The sequence below is a fragment of the Corvus brachyrhynchos genome, unplaced genomic scaffold, assembly GCF_000691975.1.
Source record: "Corvus brachyrhynchos isolate BGI_N302 unplaced genomic scaffold, ASM69197v1 scaffold416, whole genome shotgun sequence".
Classification (NCBI taxonomy): domain Eukaryota; kingdom Metazoa; phylum Chordata; class Aves; order Passeriformes; family Corvidae; genus Corvus; species Corvus brachyrhynchos.
Genome location: NW_008238439.1, coordinates 1,918,259 through 1,936,143, shown reverse-complemented (window position 1 = coordinate 1,936,143; position 17,885 = coordinate 1,918,259). Strand labels below are relative to the sequence as shown.

At 40.3% G+C, this 17,885-nt stretch overlaps 1 protein-coding gene across 1 annotated transcript; it reads right to left on the bottom strand.

Moving 5' to 3' along the window:
• Positions 1 to 9,066: 9,066 nt before the first annotated feature.
• LOC103617204 (serine/threonine-protein phosphatase 4 regulatory subunit 3B-like) lies at positions 9,067 to 16,345 on the bottom strand. Its single transcript, XM_008635468.1, is given in 12 exon segments — positions 9,067 to 9,153; positions 9,729 to 9,897; positions 10,338 to 10,473; positions 10,758 to 10,928; positions 11,615 to 11,773; positions 12,204 to 12,306; positions 12,952 to 13,083; positions 13,278 to 13,394; positions 14,138 to 14,251; positions 14,458 to 14,535; positions 15,789 to 16,048; positions 16,051 to 16,345. Coding segments are annotated over 12 exon segments (1,821 nt in total).
• Positions 16,346 to 17,885: the final 1,540 nt, after the last annotated feature.

Here is a 17,885-nt window from a genome sequence, read left to right as displayed (position 1 = left end):
CTCAGGAAAAAAAAATCAGGATATGCCAATGTAATTGATATTCCTGTACATTAAGACATAGCCTTTTAAAACATGATACTACACTGTTTTATTTAAGAGCTCTTAACCCATCGTTGCTGGATATTTTACTCTTCTCACTAGACACCTATAGATTCCAGACCAAATTACTTGACATCATTTCAGATCCTAAGGTGAACACAACACTAAAATTCTCCCTGTTGGCACTCCATGCATTACTATAGCACTGCTTGGGTGAAGTCATTAAGTTCAGAAGTGGAAGGTCCAACACTAAAAACTCAGGTCTGGTGTGAGTGACTATCTGTAGGGATAAATGGCATCTCCAGCATTACACTGAGCTACTTCAAACAAAAAGGACAGATATGAGTCTGCCAAGAGAGAAGCTGCTAATGTCTGTCACTGGAAATGTAGGGGAAGGTCCAAACATCAGCTCTGACTCCAAGCCCCTGTTTTGCTCCAGAGTACATGACAGACCATGCAGCAGTGGTGGTCTTCAGAAAAAAAGCAGCAATCCAGAAGAACTTAAGTAATATCCATTTGCCATCTGACTTCCAGGAACCAGACACCTGCCTCCATGATTGTAGGTTAATGACGGTCGGATGGAGACGAGAGATCTCTATAGGCAGGTCTTGGGACACAGTCGGTTTATTGTAAAAGGCGTGGGTATAGGGGCACTGCTCAGAGCTGCCAGACTCAGCTCTGAGCAGGCCCAAGAAAGCAAGAGAGTAAGTGGGTGAGAGAGAGAGAGAGAGTGTAAGAGCAAGAGTAGAAGTGGAAGTAGAAGTAAGGAAAGGAATGAGAAGTGTCTGAAGTCCTGGTTACAATACAATAAATCATCTTCTGTACTGAATATTCTAATTGTCACTAACCAATCTAATACAAGATACAAATCCTATAGCATTTACATACAGCCTATAAGAGTTCTTATATTACCATAGAGTGTTACATCTTAACTTCTAAAAACTACTCTTTGGACCCCTTCTGCTGAGCTAGTAGGGTCTGCTCTGACCCTTGGACCTGCCTGCAAGCAGAGGGTATTGTTCAATCAAGAGGGGATTACCTTCAGTCGGCCATACCATTGTTTTCCAGTTGTTCAGTAACTAAGACTTGGTATTTCAAAAGTGGCTTTCATTTCGATGTCGCCTGTAGTTTTCATATTCCCAAAATCTTTTGTCAGGCAATCATATTTATAAGGCTTTCCTGTTTCATCTTCCCCAACATTCCCCTTTCTGATGAACAAACAAGATATTAGACACAGTCCTACTCGTCATTTTTTGCACACACTGAAGTATACAAGGTACTGCTACTAAAACTATAATTATTACTACTAGAATAATCAAGCCTATTTTACAGAGTTCCCTTAGCCAAGGTGCAAAGCTCCAACCATCAAACAAACTGTCTAGCCAAGACGGGTTATCTGTTGTAATTTGGTTAGCTAGGTCCCTTAGGTTTTGTAACTGTTTGTGAATGGAAACAGAATGATCGGATAAGTTCATACAGCATAATCCTTCAAAATCTTCACAGCCATGTCCATGTGCTAATAAAAGATAATCAATGTAAGTTTGGTGTCTATGGCTGGAAGTCGGAGAAATGTGATGATTATCACATGGATAATATTTATCAAGAGTAACATTATCAAAACCTTCTGGTAAAGGTATTCCAACTAAACAGGTTGAAAAAGGTTTGTCAGGGCTTGTGTCAGATAGACAGATGGTATCGGAGCCTGCAGATTTGGCTAAAGCAACCCAGACATTTGTCTTTGGTTGATTTACAGGTAAAGCTTCACTACAAAAACTAAAACATGAGAATAAAAGCAACATGTGATTTACAGGTAAAGCTTCACTACAAAAACTAAAACATAAGAATAAAAGCAACATGCACGCGCAGATGAGAAAACTCCATTATTTTCTTGAGCTGTTTTTGGCAGATCGCTTTCTTCTGGTGATTCTGCACACTTCAGGTTTGGGTGCTTGCTTCCTGGCTTCCACTTGTGGGGTCACTGGCTGGTGTGGAGGCGTCGGCAGGCTTTGATGCGTGGTATGGCCTCACGTTTTTTGCTGGAACCCACTTGAGCTCTCCACCTGTGGAAACACACGCAAACCCCTTCCCCCATGTTATAAGATTGTATGGTCCTTCTATTTTTCCTGATTCTAGATTCTTAATTAAAACTGGGGGGTGCTCTTTTAGTTTTGCTTTTTTGTTGTTTAAGAAATGTCTGAAGATGGGGGGATCAGGCTCTTTGTCAGGCAATCATATTTATAAGGCTTTCCTGTTTCATCTTCCCCAACACATGATGGCATCTTTGAAAATCTCCACAAAGCAATTTCTCAGAAATTACCAATTTACCAAGCGCCAGTGCCCCCCTTCACAATGCTAAGATGGTGAAGTGCATTATTTATGGTTTCAAATGGTACATTCTTCTTCCAAAATAATCATTGTATAACTAGGATAATGCCCTTGATTGTCTGCCTAAGTAACACTTGGGTAGTAAATAACTGTTGGCTTTCAGCCATTTGATCAATAGTCAGAGCTGACTGAAAACTTACCATCAAGGCATTCAAGAATAATTAATCTTTTCAAATAAACAAAAAATGTCACAGTAGTACTCATCTTCCTTATAATATTTTATAGTATTTTAGGTCAAAATAATAAAAAAAATCTGTCATTTCCCCCTTTTAAAAACTTCTGCATAATGTACAAAGCAATTATGACAATATTTTCCACCTTTTCTCCTCATTAACCTCTTCCCATCATCAATCCCCTTGTACAAGTAGGTGGCTGTCAAGATTGCAATAGAGAGTTATTACCTGTGTGTAGACAATAGGTCTAGTGTTCATGCCACTGTAGCCTTGGGAAGGTTTCAGAAGGAAGTTAAGAAAATGTCTCCAGATTCCAGAGAGCTTTACAATGTGAAACAGGGGAAACTGAATCAATTTAGCATCTAAAAGAGAGTGTTAAGACTATGATAAACTTACTGGATGTGTCCACCGTGCCGTAGTGGAAGTAAATATACCCGAGTTTGGTAGCATCTCTGTACCTGTACAGCCACAGGAGCATGTATTTGGCATGGTAATTGACTCTGAGTTAATTAGCTCAGATTTAATTAACTCAGGAGCTAACACAGCCTTCAGAGCAAATTTTGCAGAGAGCACTGGTTTTGCTAAACTGAAGGAGCAGAGAACTCAATCTTGAGAAGTTTGAAGCCATTTGATACACTGGAAAGGATTTTTTCCTCTTGACTTCCATGTCTAATTTGGACAGTTTCCACTTTTGATAAATACATGAAAACTGTCCTTCCGCCCTGCACTGAAAAATAAAATTTCAAATCCAGTCCTTAAAACACATTGCAGAACAAGACCCAAGGGCAGGAACTGCACCACTGAAATATCATGGATTATGATATATGGAATACTTGTGAAACAACAGGTCAGCATCAACACATCAACAGTGCACCCCAGCACTGAGAAGCTGTGTGAGGGCAAAGACTCAGACACCTGTGACTGCATATGGATACACCTCTTCAGGCTCACCATCTCTGGCACCCTTGGAATATAACAAATTGCTGAATCTCAGTGCAGGATTTGCTTAATAGCAAACTCATGCCTCTTGGCAAATCCCGCACAGTTTCTCATTACGGGATTACAAAGATCTTTTCCCTTAAGTATCCAGCATTTCTACTGGCAGGGCTGAGCTCCAAACAAGAGCAGAAGCATCTCCTGTGAAGTTTTCATGAACTCAAGGCATTTAATACCTTCTGTTTTATTACTCCTGAGCAGAGTTTGCATCTGTTGCTATTTGTCTGTGTGGGCTTTATTTCCACACTTTTAAAACATGATTACAGCAATTCTTTACATCACAATGATGTGACTTGACTATATTTCAACAGAGTGAGCAGCTTACAATTCAACATTTTAGGAGAGATTCCCCCAGACAAAATGGTGATTTAAGTATAGAAAGATTCAGTGACCAAAATAACCCTTCAAAATACAGTTCCATACATGATATTCTGGTGAGGCTAGAAGCTCTCTTTCTACTCTCTTTAATATCTGAAGATGTTAAATGAGGAAGACTCAAAAGGAAGTAGCTAGCAAAAGTGCAACAGAGAATTATACAAGAATCAGAATATGTGAATGGAATTTCCTGAATCTAAGCATCTACACTTGCAAAATGAAACCATTCCTTGAGAATTAAATCAGGATTGAAGATAAAGTAATTTGGTGAAGAAGCAGTAGTAGCAGACATCTATCTAGGTTAGGAACCTTGGTGTAGTATTATGTATCAAATGACTGATCTTTTTCAGCTCAATCTTCTGATCAAACCAGGAAGATAAAGAAAAGAAATCAAAAGAAAGTAAATACAATAATCTGTAGCAAAGTATTTTTGTAGGTTTCTAATCTAGTAAGGAAGCAGAGGGAGAAGAACTATTAATCAATGAAGTGTTGCTTTTTGCCTTACTGATCTGCCAAGAAAGAAATCTCACATATCTGAGATAATCTACCTCATATATCTGATATAATTATTTATATACATTGAAAGTAATGATACTGAAAAATACCATAAATCTTCCTTAATCTGATCTTTTAAAATCAGCTGCTTTTCCAGTCAGTGGAGAGTTAAATGAGCAATGTGTAGTACCAAGAGAGCCCACATGCTCACTGCAAAAGCATCACCTGACAGCAGCGAAGAGGCTTGTCAAGCTGAGCACCTGAGTGCAGCATATTGCCAGCAGGCAGGGACACAAACATGGAATTACTGATGTAAGGTGTTGGAGACTTATTCCATAGTGGGGCGTGTCCTGGCCTTCTATGAAAGAGCAGAGCTGAGAATAATAAAAGCGGGTCCATGTGATTTTATATGGACTGGCATCTCAATCCCAGGAGCATCTTCCAATCTAGTTACATGGGATTGCACCAGCTAGGATGTCTGTCTGGCTGCTCTGAGCTGAGCAGACTGAAGTAATCTGGAAAATCCAGACTATGTGGCTAATACCTCCAAGGGCTGACATGCAGTGGAGTTACATTCCTGCATGTTCCCTGAGTTCTGGAGTCCGTCTTATTTGTGCTCTTCAGCCTCAGTGAATGTCATCTGAGTTATGTCCTCTAGGAATGAAAAGCTGAGCACTATTTGCAACCACTGTGCTGCTGCCTCAAGAACCAAAGGATGGCCCTCTGGCTTGCTTCCCTGCCTCCTTGATTTCTCATATTTGTCTTGTTAAACGAGCTCAACTGTTTGTAACCTTACCCCACTGATGTCATGGCAAATATCTATCAGGCAATCACTTTTCCTCAGAACTGCTCAGCCTGCAAGATTAATAAAGGCAGACCACACGGACATACTCCACCCATTTCTTGGCACTCTAAAAAACCTCCTGCCACAAGACACCCTCCAGTTATTTCCTTTTTCTTCCTCCACTATTACTTTTTCTCCATTTCTGAGCATCATCCATCATCATCTTAATGGAACTCTAAGCTCACACACGTTTTTTTCCCTATGACTTTCCCGTGACTTCTTATGGTGGGGTCATTCTCCTCCTTTAATAGGTGGGGACACTGCAGCAGAATATGGTACTTGGTGTAAAGATGAAGAAAGGTATAGGCAGCTGTGGGCATCTTCCAGAGTATAGAAGGAGGAGGATGACAAACATTAAGATACAACAGAAAATTAGGAAATAAACAAAAAAAGAAAAAAACAATCCAATTTGGCTTGGGCATTTGAGGAAACTAACGCTTTGAATACTTTCAGGGCACAAAAAGCATATAAATTGTATAATCACTATTAATAGCTTTTCTGACATCTCTCTCTGTCATTCATGTTGATCCTGTGTTTTATTTCACTAGATGGTAATGACAGAAACCAGAAATCAAACAAAAAAGAGCTATCTGTGATAGAAGCATGGCGATATGGCACAGAATGATACTCAATGCCTTTGTTATCTGTGACCACCAGAAAGACAGGAAGAGAGAGAACACCAGGGTTGCTTTAAAATGCGTATTAACTCTCAGGTTGTCAAAGCACACCAGAAATACATCTGCAGCAAATTCCTGAAAAAGGGAATTACCTTATGTAACAGCTTCAGAGGATGAAACTACATTTTTTCTCCATAAACACAGCTTCATGATTTAGTCTCTCCTAAATGTTGAATATAAGCTGTCAGTAGAGAGAAGGCTCTAGAAAATAAATAGCTTTATGTGGTGAGCAGTCTGCAAGCTGCACGTACTTCTTGTAGCAGTGTTTAGCACATACATGAGAGTCAGCCAATACAAGCCCTCCTGATCCCACAGCTAGCTGGAAGACATGGAAGAGCTATGTATTTATCCTATTCTTGAACCTCCACTTGCACAAGTACAAACTTTTATGTCCACTTTTACATAGAACCTTTAGAGGTAAAACCACCCAGATTTTTCCTGCTTCCTGGAGACAAGAAATGCAACCAGTGTAAGGGTTGCACATTAATCTTGTTTAGAGAAATGTTGATCCTTTTGCATTTCTCTAATTTGGAATAGTACAGTCACCAACATGAGCTATATCTAAATAGCCTCAAAAAGTATTTGTAACCTGGTTTACTTTCCATGCAGAGAGATTTCTGTAACAGAGAGTTCTTCATAAATAGACAGATAATTCAGAGAAGCACTTTGAACTCATGATTTCATGGCTCCTGCACTCTCTCTTAACTGAGCTCTAAATTTCCCTGTTTCTGTGGCAGGGAAGGTGACATCTGTTCGCACACATTTGAAGTATAAAACTCAAATCTTTTAAAGTCTAGACTACCATTAAAAATCCAGCCTTGGTCAAGAGCCATCATACAGTTGTTACATTTATTCTAGTTTGGTGGGGTTTGGTTGGTTGGTTTTGTTTTTTTTTTTTAATATAAATTTATTTTAAGCATAAAATGTCTCAACTAAATTTTATCCATTTTCAATTTTCCTAATTTTGCATTTCACTCCCGCCCTGCAGCACTCCACCTCATTTCAGGGATAATCTTACCTGATTTCTTTATCCCCTCTCTCCAGACACAGTAATTATCAGCCCTGAGAAGTCAAGAGGGCAGTCCCTCACAGAAACCTTAAGAATAAGTGATTAAAAAAATTGTATAACGAGCTATTCTAGAAATAATAATTAAATTTCCCCCTGATCCATAAGATCTGGGAGCTGAAAGTTTCTTCTGTCCTGTTAAATAAAAAATGAATTTCTGTTATGGGTTTCTAAATAAAGTGCTCTGACTAATATACTAAAGATTTCTGCTGAAGTGATTTGGGTTGACAGTGCAGCTCATTGCTTCTTATTTTCTTTTCTCATTTCATACCCAGCCAAGATGACAAAAGTATAAAACCTTCAAGTAAGTTTTCTCAAGCACATGGCATTAGCAGACCTTCAACAGAAGTGGTTTAGATAGATGTGGAATGTTTTTGGAAAACCCCATTTTCCTGATGCAAGATGAAGTGTCACATTAATGGGGATTGCTGCAGCTTAATAGGAATAAATGCTACGTCTGTGATAACCATAACATAACCAATGAATGGCTAAAATGCTGTTCTGCTCCTAATCTGTGACCTACTGTTTAGGCTCCCATCACTCTCAGGGATTTGTTTTCCCCCCAGCTGAATGGAAGAAAACATTTGTCTATTGCAAAGTCTTATTTTATAAAAGTAAAAAATTTGCTCTTTCATTCCTCTTTGGGAGTTTTCAAATTATGAAATCCTTCCTCTGTATCCCTCAGCCAAGGGAACAGAAGTGACATGATGCTGATACATTTTAGAAGGACAAGGCACTCGGAAGGGTGGGTGCTGCCATCACCTGCCAAGTTGCCTCAATGGAAAAACCAAGTCAGTGGGAGAGTTGGAAGCACAGAATAGGAAGAAAGTGCACTGCTGGAGGATCTTGAGCTGGCTGTTAGTCCCTGATTCAGGGTGTCTTTCAGTTCAAAGGCAAAGAAGAAGCTGGAAGGAAGCAGTGGTTTTGAGAAGCTCATCTGTGTTGAGATGGCTATTTTGAGATGGCTATTTTGAGAATAAATTATACCATCACTAAACAAAGGGATTTGTTTTCTAATTTTACACTTAGCTTCACCTTTCAGACAAGCAACTCAGTACTTTATATATCAGTATTTCAAATTACATGGATATTGACTTTCCAGATTGCTGGAAACTCACTGATACATTCAGCAGCAAGGCTGTTGAGCACCCCTGCAGTGCAGAGAGTTGCTCAATCATTGGCCTCAGCCTCTTGAGAGCCTATCGAGTACAAGCAAATACTGAAATCTGCTAAAATAATGCAACTTTAAGCAAAAGTAATTGCTTTAATTGCAAAGTTTGAGATGTCACCTGCAATTCAGTTTCAAGAGTAGAAATCTTTTTAAAACCCTGTACTGGCTTAGCCTTGACAGATTGAAAGTGAAGCCAAGAGTGGGGTTACCCTTTGTACACAGTGTGACATCACTGACTGCAACAGTAACTGTCAGGAAAAGAAGCAAACCCAGCCAGTCAGGTTTCATGTAACTTTTTATTAAAATAGTACTTACAAATAATACATCTTATGAAATTACAGAGTCCAGTTTTAATTCCTGAATTTTACAGCTGAGCGTTAATATTGCCACATATTTACAAATGGTGTAAAACAAGTACATTGAGATCTTTAATACAAAATAAACTTGTTTGATGGAGCAAACTATCTTACATATCTATACAGAAAGCAGGGGTTTTTTTCCCAAACAAGAGCAATTAATTAAAACTAACTACGACTCTAAACTAACTACTAACTAAATCTCGAAAACATAGAAATGGCTTCACATTAAACTATTCCAGGAGAAATTGACCTAACATGTGTTACTATATATTACTACTATATTGCAGAATATTAATTATATTACTTATATTGTATTATATTATATTACAAACATATTACTGCTACATTACATTATTATTATATAATAACATATATCACAAGATAGATCTATGTGATGGATTGCAGCTGGTTCTGTATTTTAACATTAAACAGTTGCAGCACTGGAACCCCACAATAAAAGTTCTTATTTAAAAATTTCAGTTTCCTTTAGGAACCCAGATGACGACCTCTTTTTTTTGGAGATGTCTCATCATCTTCATCCTCAGGATAACCAAATACTTCAAATAGACCTCTCTGCCCATTAGAAAAAGGTAAAAAAATTAAATTCTCACATTGAAAAAATACACACTGCACATCTGTTTTGCCCCCAAATCTTAGGAGTGGGCAGTAAAATTCTTGCCACACTTTCCTGTAGCTGCTCAGAAGCTAAGATTCAAATAATGCTCAGCTGTAAAAGGCAAAAAAGATTAATCACTTCCTGCATTTTATCTGCTTGAAAACACTTACTAATTCCCTGATGGGGAATAGAATCCAAAAAATGCAATCCCATCTGTATATCACATACACAGGGCACCAGCAGGGCAGGGAAGAAAGCCAAGGAGTAGCAACAATTCAATCATGCAGAAGAGGCAAAATTAACCTGTGCCCACCAGATTAGCAACAGACTCCAGTCCCACCTTATCCTCCTTAAACCTTACCCCAAACTAGTCAGGGTTTCACTTGACAGGGATTTGGGTGACTATATCCCTAACTAAGATACCCTGTACAAGGCTATTGCTGACTGTGCTGCATTACACATGGTGAAGCCCCACGAAGCTGCTCTGCTGTGCTACGTGAGGACATGAGCTTCCATACAAGTTCTCTCCCACCTTGGGGGCTGTCACCACTGTGGTCAGGGTTGTGTAAGTTGGATAGGAGCCATTGGAGCTTGCTGGTGACATTGGAGGTGCCTTCTCTTCACCTTCACTGAACCGCAGATCTTCATCCACCTGTAAGACTACTGCTTCTTTGACAAATGTCTCACCAGGCAATATGACACTGCAAGAGATATAGGACAAGTGATTAAAGCTTTGCCTGATGTTTCAGACTCAGCCAGGTCAGAAATGGCTTCCAAAGCTTTAGAATTAATTAAGCGTGTTGGAGAAGGCAATCCAGCTCCATCCCTGCTTCCATCCTAACCATAAGCTTCACCAATACCCAGGTGATAATGAGGTAGACTGAATCCTAATTAAAAAGGACAGAGCAAGATTCTGCTCTTCATAAGCTGAACAGAACATTTGATCTACTGACCACATCAGCTCTACTCAAAGAAAGGTAGATGGGTATTTGCTCTAACCCAAGAAGTTTTCAGCAAGAATGAAACCAAACCCCAATCCCAGACACCTGCTTCTGCTGCTCTCTGGGAAATTAAAAACCAACCAGCAGACCTGCAGAATGGCAGTCACTGGCAGCCTCATAAGACAGAAACTGGGCCATACCAGCTCAGTTTCTCATTTTGCTGGTCTTTTTCGTGCTCATATTTTGTCTTCAGTCCCTGGAATGTATGAATGTATTTGACAGATTCCAGTGCATCAGAGAAGTTCTCAACTACATGTGCAATAAGGAACTGAATGTCTTCCTGAATAAGAACAAATCAGGGTTTCAGTCTCAAATGTTCACATGCAGAAAATCAGAAAGCTTTTAACTTTATTTTGGAAAGTAACTGATTCCTTGTCCAGAGCCAAAATATTCTTGTCAAGAACAGATGGGAAGCAATCAGATTTATTCTTAGAAAAGAGCTGAGATCTAGAAAGAATTATTAAACTTCCCTTAGAAAGGGACAATAGACTCAGCAACATCCCAGTTCTGTTTGTGACCCTTCCACTAAATGTTAGTGCTGAGGCTGTTGCTGAACTTACCATTTGGATTGAATTCAAACAGCTCCGTCAAGGCAGACTTGAGCAGGTTGCACCTATTCCTGTTATCCAGCACAGCATTTACAACTGGTTCAAACAGGTTTCCCAGAGTGATGTAACGGTTATAAAGTTCATCTTTCAGGCCAATTATTCTCCTCATAAAGTGAAGAGCACCTGTGTGAAGAAAGACATTCAAGCATTCAACAACCACATGCCAGGGCTCTCATCTTCTTGTGGAAGAATTGAAAAACCTGGTGTTAGTGTTATCCTGAGAGGAAGATGCCCCCCCAAAGTGCAGAAGCAGCATTTGTTGACAGGTCACCTTTCTTTCCTTCTTGGACTTTCCTGGGTATTTGAAGGTCATCAGGAGCCATGGATTTCTTTCTCAAGTCCAGCAGCAATGCACTTCCAGCATGCATGGAGTAAAACTATTAACTCTGTCCTATGCTTTTTCCCTTGTTCCCCTCCCAGAACCAGCCCTGAGTCCTTAAAGATCCTGGCTGACAGAATTTCATTCACTCTCCATAAGAAGAACCAGATTTAGGACATTATTAAGAAAGGACACAATTTCCAGTGAAATGAGGCAAGAAATCTGATTACAAAGGATCCTGTCATGAAGACTTGAAAGAATCCCTTTAGACTTTGAAAGAGACAACAATCCTCCTCCCACCAGAAACTGCATTGGTCTGTGCTTACAGACAGCTGCTACCTCTTTTTTTTTCCAAATTACTTGACTGTAGCCAGTAAAACACAGCAAATGAACAGGAATTCTGAGTTCAGCTGTACATTGGTACTGGTACACCTTCCACACAGGACAGGCAAAGCCTTGAAGAAGGAAATCACAGCATCTCCATACTCACACAAGGCCAGAAATTTGTGTTTGGATTTCATCAAGACCAGTGTTCTTCTTAGCAGATCTTTGTTGATAATGTAAATCTTCATGTGATACTTGTGCCATTCCACACAAAAAGACAGCAGCTCCAAAACTGAGGCAAGTATTTCTGCTGTTTGATAATTATCTACAAGAAAAATTAATGCCTTAAGTTGTACAAAAAAATAAATAATGTACTGTCAGTGCACACTAAGTTGCTGTTGCAGTTCCTGACATATTTTTAGTGGATTTTTGTTTTACTGAATTGCTTTGGGAATTAGGACATTGGGTCAGAAAAAAACAACAAACACAACTGTGGCTTTACAGTAAATATTCTTTAAAATTAGACTAGTAAAACTACAACATGATTCTCAATATACATGAAGGAAGTGCATCTTTACAAAGTACACTATGAAGATACATCAGCATTCACAGCTCCAAGAAATGAAAACTGCCCACACAATCCCTGTTAGAACAGCAGCTTGCAGCAAGTATATTCCCAGCACGCATCAGAAGTCTATTGCTGTTACCAGGATTGTAAGGCCCTTCAAAGGAAAAAAAATTAAAATTGTCATTACCTATTTCATACCATTCTTCTGATGTATCAGCCAGAAGCAGCGCAGTAAGAACATGAATGTAATGATCGTCGAAGATCTCGAGAAATTAAAATATTTCTAAATTCTAAAACAAAAATAACTTCATTAAACACTGGCATTTACATATAACCTTTTAAATAAAAAAGAGTAGTAACAGAAGAAACAGCCTACAAAGAATTCTACTGAGTTCTTTGGGCCTGCAGCACTGTCTTCACACAAGATCAATTTCTTTATTTCGGAAAAAATTTGTGAGACATCCAACCAACCTAGCTATCATTAAAGGAATCCCCAGCATGGATGCAAATATATACTGGAAAAAACATCAGTGACTCAAAGTGCTTGACAAAGTGTCCTTAAACCATTCTGAAATGCAGTTACTTTTGCCCAGAACAACCTGCAAACCATTTTACAGGTATTCTGGTATATTACAATGTATTAAAATCTTCCAGGATTTATCATCCAGATAGAGTGAGCTATGGTCAGACAGTGCTATGGCACTGACACATGGGACTGCATGGTTTAATACCTGCACGATGCCCCAGACATATACCTTTCATTAGCAAAACTAGCTTATATTTTGCTTCTTTAAAGTCGCTATCAGACCACACTCCACTCAATAAAAACAACCTCTAATTTTTTATCCTCTGCCCACAATAATAGCAATAGAGAGTATCAGGCTTTTAAGTTTTCCAAGACAGTATCATGTCTTCTGCCATTCATATTCTCTTACACTAGCTGTGGACAGCATTTTCTCTGGATTGATCAGAGCACACAAAATCTCCATTAACTGATTATCTCCTCCAAATTCAGGGTCGGGACTACAGATCATCTGCTTAATGACCTCAATGATGAGTTGGGTATCCTGCAAAAAAAAAACCCAAACAAAGAAAACACAAAATAATTGCTCATAAGAATGGAAAGACTTCCCCACTTTCTGCAAATTTTAAAAATAAAAATTAAAACAAAACACAGAAATTGAGACTTTATTTGGCTGGTTACTTTCCTGTTTGCTCTAAAACTGGTATATTCAATAAACTCCAAACCACTTTTACTTACATTCTCACTCTGATGGGCCTCTTGCATTACAAATTCTTGGACCATGGCTGGACTAAATTCTACTAGATAAGACAATATATCTGTAGTGGCAGATCTAACTTGCAGATCATCCATTCCCTCACAAAAAAAAAGGAGATTATTTTGTTAAAGTAAATCAAGTTTGGTATTTATTATCACGTTAAGCTGCAAATAAGAGGCGAAGACTGGAGAATGTTTCGTTGCAAAAATTTTCATGAGAAACACAATAATATGGTTACAGAAAAACAACAAGGAACCAGGGAAATCCTGTCCCTACTATTTTCCTCCTTTAGAAAAGACACAAGGCTCTCTGTGAATGTGAGAGCCCTAACTTAGGCTGGAAACATTCACAACATCCTACTTGCTTGAATATCTAAGACTTTATTGATATTCTATACCTGCTATCCACAATTTATTAATTTTGTACTAAAGGACCAACTGTACAAATCAAGGTGTACAATAGTTTCTGTGCCCATTTACAGGCAACAAGAATTCAGACCTTTCCTTAAAGGTTGTGATTTTCTTGGATAAAAAACCAAAAATCAAGCTGCCACATGAAAAAATCTCTTTTACCTTTTGACTACCTTGTCACAAGGACTTCACTGCCCTCAGACTTCTGCATCACGAAAAGTAAAAATAGTAAGAGCAGTCAAGGCAGGCTGCTCCAGAGTAGAACTGTGGGCAGTTTCTGGATTCTGAGCATTACCAGAAACTTCCACTCTCAGCAGAGCAAAGCTCTCCAATCAGATTTACACAAAGGTGCTCAGCAAATAGAAAAAAAAAGGCTATATGGCTGTGGGCTTTTCTAGTTTTATTAAAACCAGTTCTAAGTTTTCACTTACCATTAACATTTCAAGAGTTGGAAGAATTCCCAACTTTGCCAAAGTTTGAAGCAATTCATCTCTTTCGTCAGGTAACGTGAAAGAAAAGGCACAGAATTCCTTGAAAAACCTTATCTGGTGCACGGGGGAAAAAACCATTTGGTACATATGAGTCAGAAAACTCTCTGAAAGGAGGGAACAGTTACAATTTGTACCAGGGTGTGTCCTGGCTGATTCTCCAGAAGTACTTCTAAGACTGCAGAACTCTCAGAACAGTTTCACTTTCTACTCCATCCCTCTTATTTAAAGCCTTTGAGGAACCACTAAGACTACTGACTTACCAATTCACATCTTTGCTTGCCAGCTGTAGCTTCATTTGTTAATTGTGCAAAAACTTCAGGCAAAAATTCCTCATCTTTCTGTGGAGCACACAAAAAGAACGCAAATTACACAGTGCCTCTGGAAAGTGAAAACATGATCTTTCTAGGATCCCACATTGCACAAAGTCAAACTTTCTACACTGCCATTATTTTTATCACAAGGAAGGTAAATGCTAGAGTACACTTCCAGCAGGATCATTTCCAGTCTTTCAGCACTCCTTTTGTGCAGGCGAAATAGCTCCAGGACACCAGAGCCACAGGTGAAGTTGGACACAGGGGATGATCCCTAAAGCTGATCCCTAAATTCGTCTCTACGGAGTGTGACATTTCCTTTCTTTCTCTGCCTGCCACCCCTATGCTTTGCAGTTCTGCCCATCCCACGGACTCCCTGTGGGATTTGCCACACCCACATCCACATCAAAAGGAGAGAAAAGGACAGTGCTAATTTGTTTCAGACTCCCTCGCTGCACTTTGCACTTCTTCCAGGGAAGCAACTGGTACACTTCTGACGTAAAAAGTGCTAACCAAGAGAAAACTTTGACCCTACTGTACCTGCACTGTTCATACTACACTGTGAACATCCCGTGGGGATCAGTTTCCCTCTTTTGGATCTGCAGCATTGCAAAGCATCTTTTCAGTCCACCTCTGCAAGGGGACAGGGTACAAGTTGGCTGCAGCCACATTCTCCTGAATCTTACTCACAGAAAAACCAGCTCTCCCACATGCAGGCACTCTGCTTTGCCAAGATGGGAAACTTTTGTGACTATTATTTGCTTTTCAGATTCACATCGCCTACTGCTATGGGATATTTAAGGATATATAGGACAACACTTCACTTCTTGTAAAGCATTTCATGCTTCAGACTCCAAAAAACCTAGGAACATCATCATCTCTCAAGTGTTTTGGCACTTTCTGCCATCTCTCTCCACCCATTTCTCTGCACCCCTTTACTTGGAAAACAGTGTAATAAACGTCCCTGAAACAAAATACCAGAAGATGCATGTTCCTTAAATACTTCTACAAAACTAGCTCCAAAGGTTTGCTTGGCAATCAAAGAGAAGGACTTTATCTTGTTACAGCCCATAAAAAGTATTAAGATACTCACCTGAAATTTATCATTTCAAAAATACAAAATCCAAGGGATCAGAAAGAAGGGAGAGCATTCAAAACATTGTGCAAATGAAAGTGCTTGTGATTAACTTATACAGTGTTCACTAGCTGTAAATCATTTCCAAACTACAGCCAGAGGGATCTCTACAGATCCCATCTAAGCCACATTAAAAACCACTTACCTGCAACCCGTGTAAAATCTCCTCTTTGCTGGAGCTGATGAAGGAATTGAGGGTAGAAAGAAAACCCTCTTCAAAATCGGATGGATTAGGCAAGATGATGGCCTGAATGTACTGTGCCCTGGATGTCTGGCAGATTTTTTGCCTGAGTCCAGGCAAAATCCAGTCTCTGACAGGAATAACCTCCTGAAGCTTCGCTGTTTTGGTCAAGAATTCCCTGTGCCATCCTGGCTGAGCCAAACATGGATCATACTCAAGGCATCGACAACACCCAGAATACACTGGTCAGAAAACATCAACTCAAACAGAATGGCTTTGTCCAGGTACAAAATTCCTCTCACAATGTCAAACAGAAGATGCAAGCCTTCAGTGTTCTTTGCATTCTCACAGACTTGGAAAAGCTGTAGGAGCTTTGGAATATAGTCTCCATTCTTCAAGGCCAGCGCTAGCTTTTCCTTATGGACACGTGAGAGGTGAACAGAGGTCACTAAGTCTGCAATCTCTCCAAGTCTATGGAGTTCACAGGTAGGAAGGTCCATCAAATGACTAATTCTACCCATTTCTTTAGGTGTCCCTCTTCTGACTCAAGAAGATCCTGGGTGACTTCTGCAGAATGACACCAATATCCAAAGGGGGCAAGAGGGAAGCAAGACAGCAGCCCACTCTGCACTGTCCTTCTGCTGCTCTGCCCCTCCAACTGCCTCAGGTGTTCTTCAGTCATTATGATGTCACCTGGATCAGAGCATTCTGATTGGTCTGTCCTTCTAACTCCCGGACTCCAGAATGCTGGGCTCATGACTGTCAAAGGTCATGGTAAATGACCAATGGCTGTTGTTTGTTGTTGACCTTTTAGAACTTCTAGAAACCCTTCCAGTACCTGCTGGAGGCCTATAAGAAGGCTGGAGAGGGCCTCTTCCCAAGGGCAGGAAGGGAAGAGGGAAAATGGCCTTAAGCTGTTTTTATTAGATATTAGGAAGAAATGCTGGACTATAAGAGTTTTGAGTCACTGGCATAGGTTGCCCAGAGAGGTTGTGGCTGCCCCATCCCTGGAAGTGTTGAAGGCCAGGCTGGATAGGGCTTTGAGCCACCTGGTCTAGTGGAAGGTATCCCTGCCTATGGCAGGGGCATTGGAACCAGATGAACTTTTAGGTCCCTTCCAAACCTAACTATGATCAAACTGTCATCATGGAAACATGCTGGGACACTTCCCCAACTGGAGCACTGCAGCTGAGGGCTATTGGCTTTTCAGAAGTGAGAGGCTAGGAAGGGGGGAAAGGTTAAGGAAACTTCCCTGTCCAACCACCCAAGAGCCACTCTGGAGTCACTCTCACATCACCTGATGTGGGACCAAAGGCCTTCAAAACTATACCCTCCACACTCACACAGTCAGACCAGGTTTCCTTACCAGCTTAACCCTGGGTTTCCCATAGCAGAGTCACGGATGTCCAGATCCTCAGAATAGTTTAATCATGGTGCAGTAACTAAATAACAAAATAACACCTCAAGCTGGTTCCTCTGAGGAGGGACCTGGAATAAAGGAACCACTTGCACTTTTATCCCCTCACAGTCTTAAGGTCATGAAAGTCTGGGGGTCATCACCTCCTGCTGTGTCTCTGAGTGTCCAGTCTCCTGGCTGCCCCACAGGTCCCTGTGCCCTTTGTAATGCAAAGGGTAGTTCATGGCCTTTTGCCGTGCACTTGGGCTCCTGCCCCACCAGAGCTCAACCTGCATCTTGTACTGCAGCTGCATCCTGAATTATCTGCACTGAATATATTCTTTAACATCTACCTCACCAACATCTGCAGGGAAAGTAATACAGCTGGCTGCAAGCAACCAAGGGCACTCCTGGAGCATGTAGAGGACAACTTCCTGATCCAGGTATTAGACAAGCCATCCAGAAGTAAGGTATTCCTGGACCTGGTGCTCACCAATGCAGAGGAGCTCATTAAAGGAGTTCAGATTGGAGGCAGCGTGGGCTGTAGTGACCAAGCCCTTGGGTGGGTTTGTGATCTCAAGGAGCGTGAGCCTGGTGAGGAGAAAAGTCAGGACCCTGAACTTTTCCAGAGCAAACTTCCAACTGTTTTTATGTATTTGGTGAAT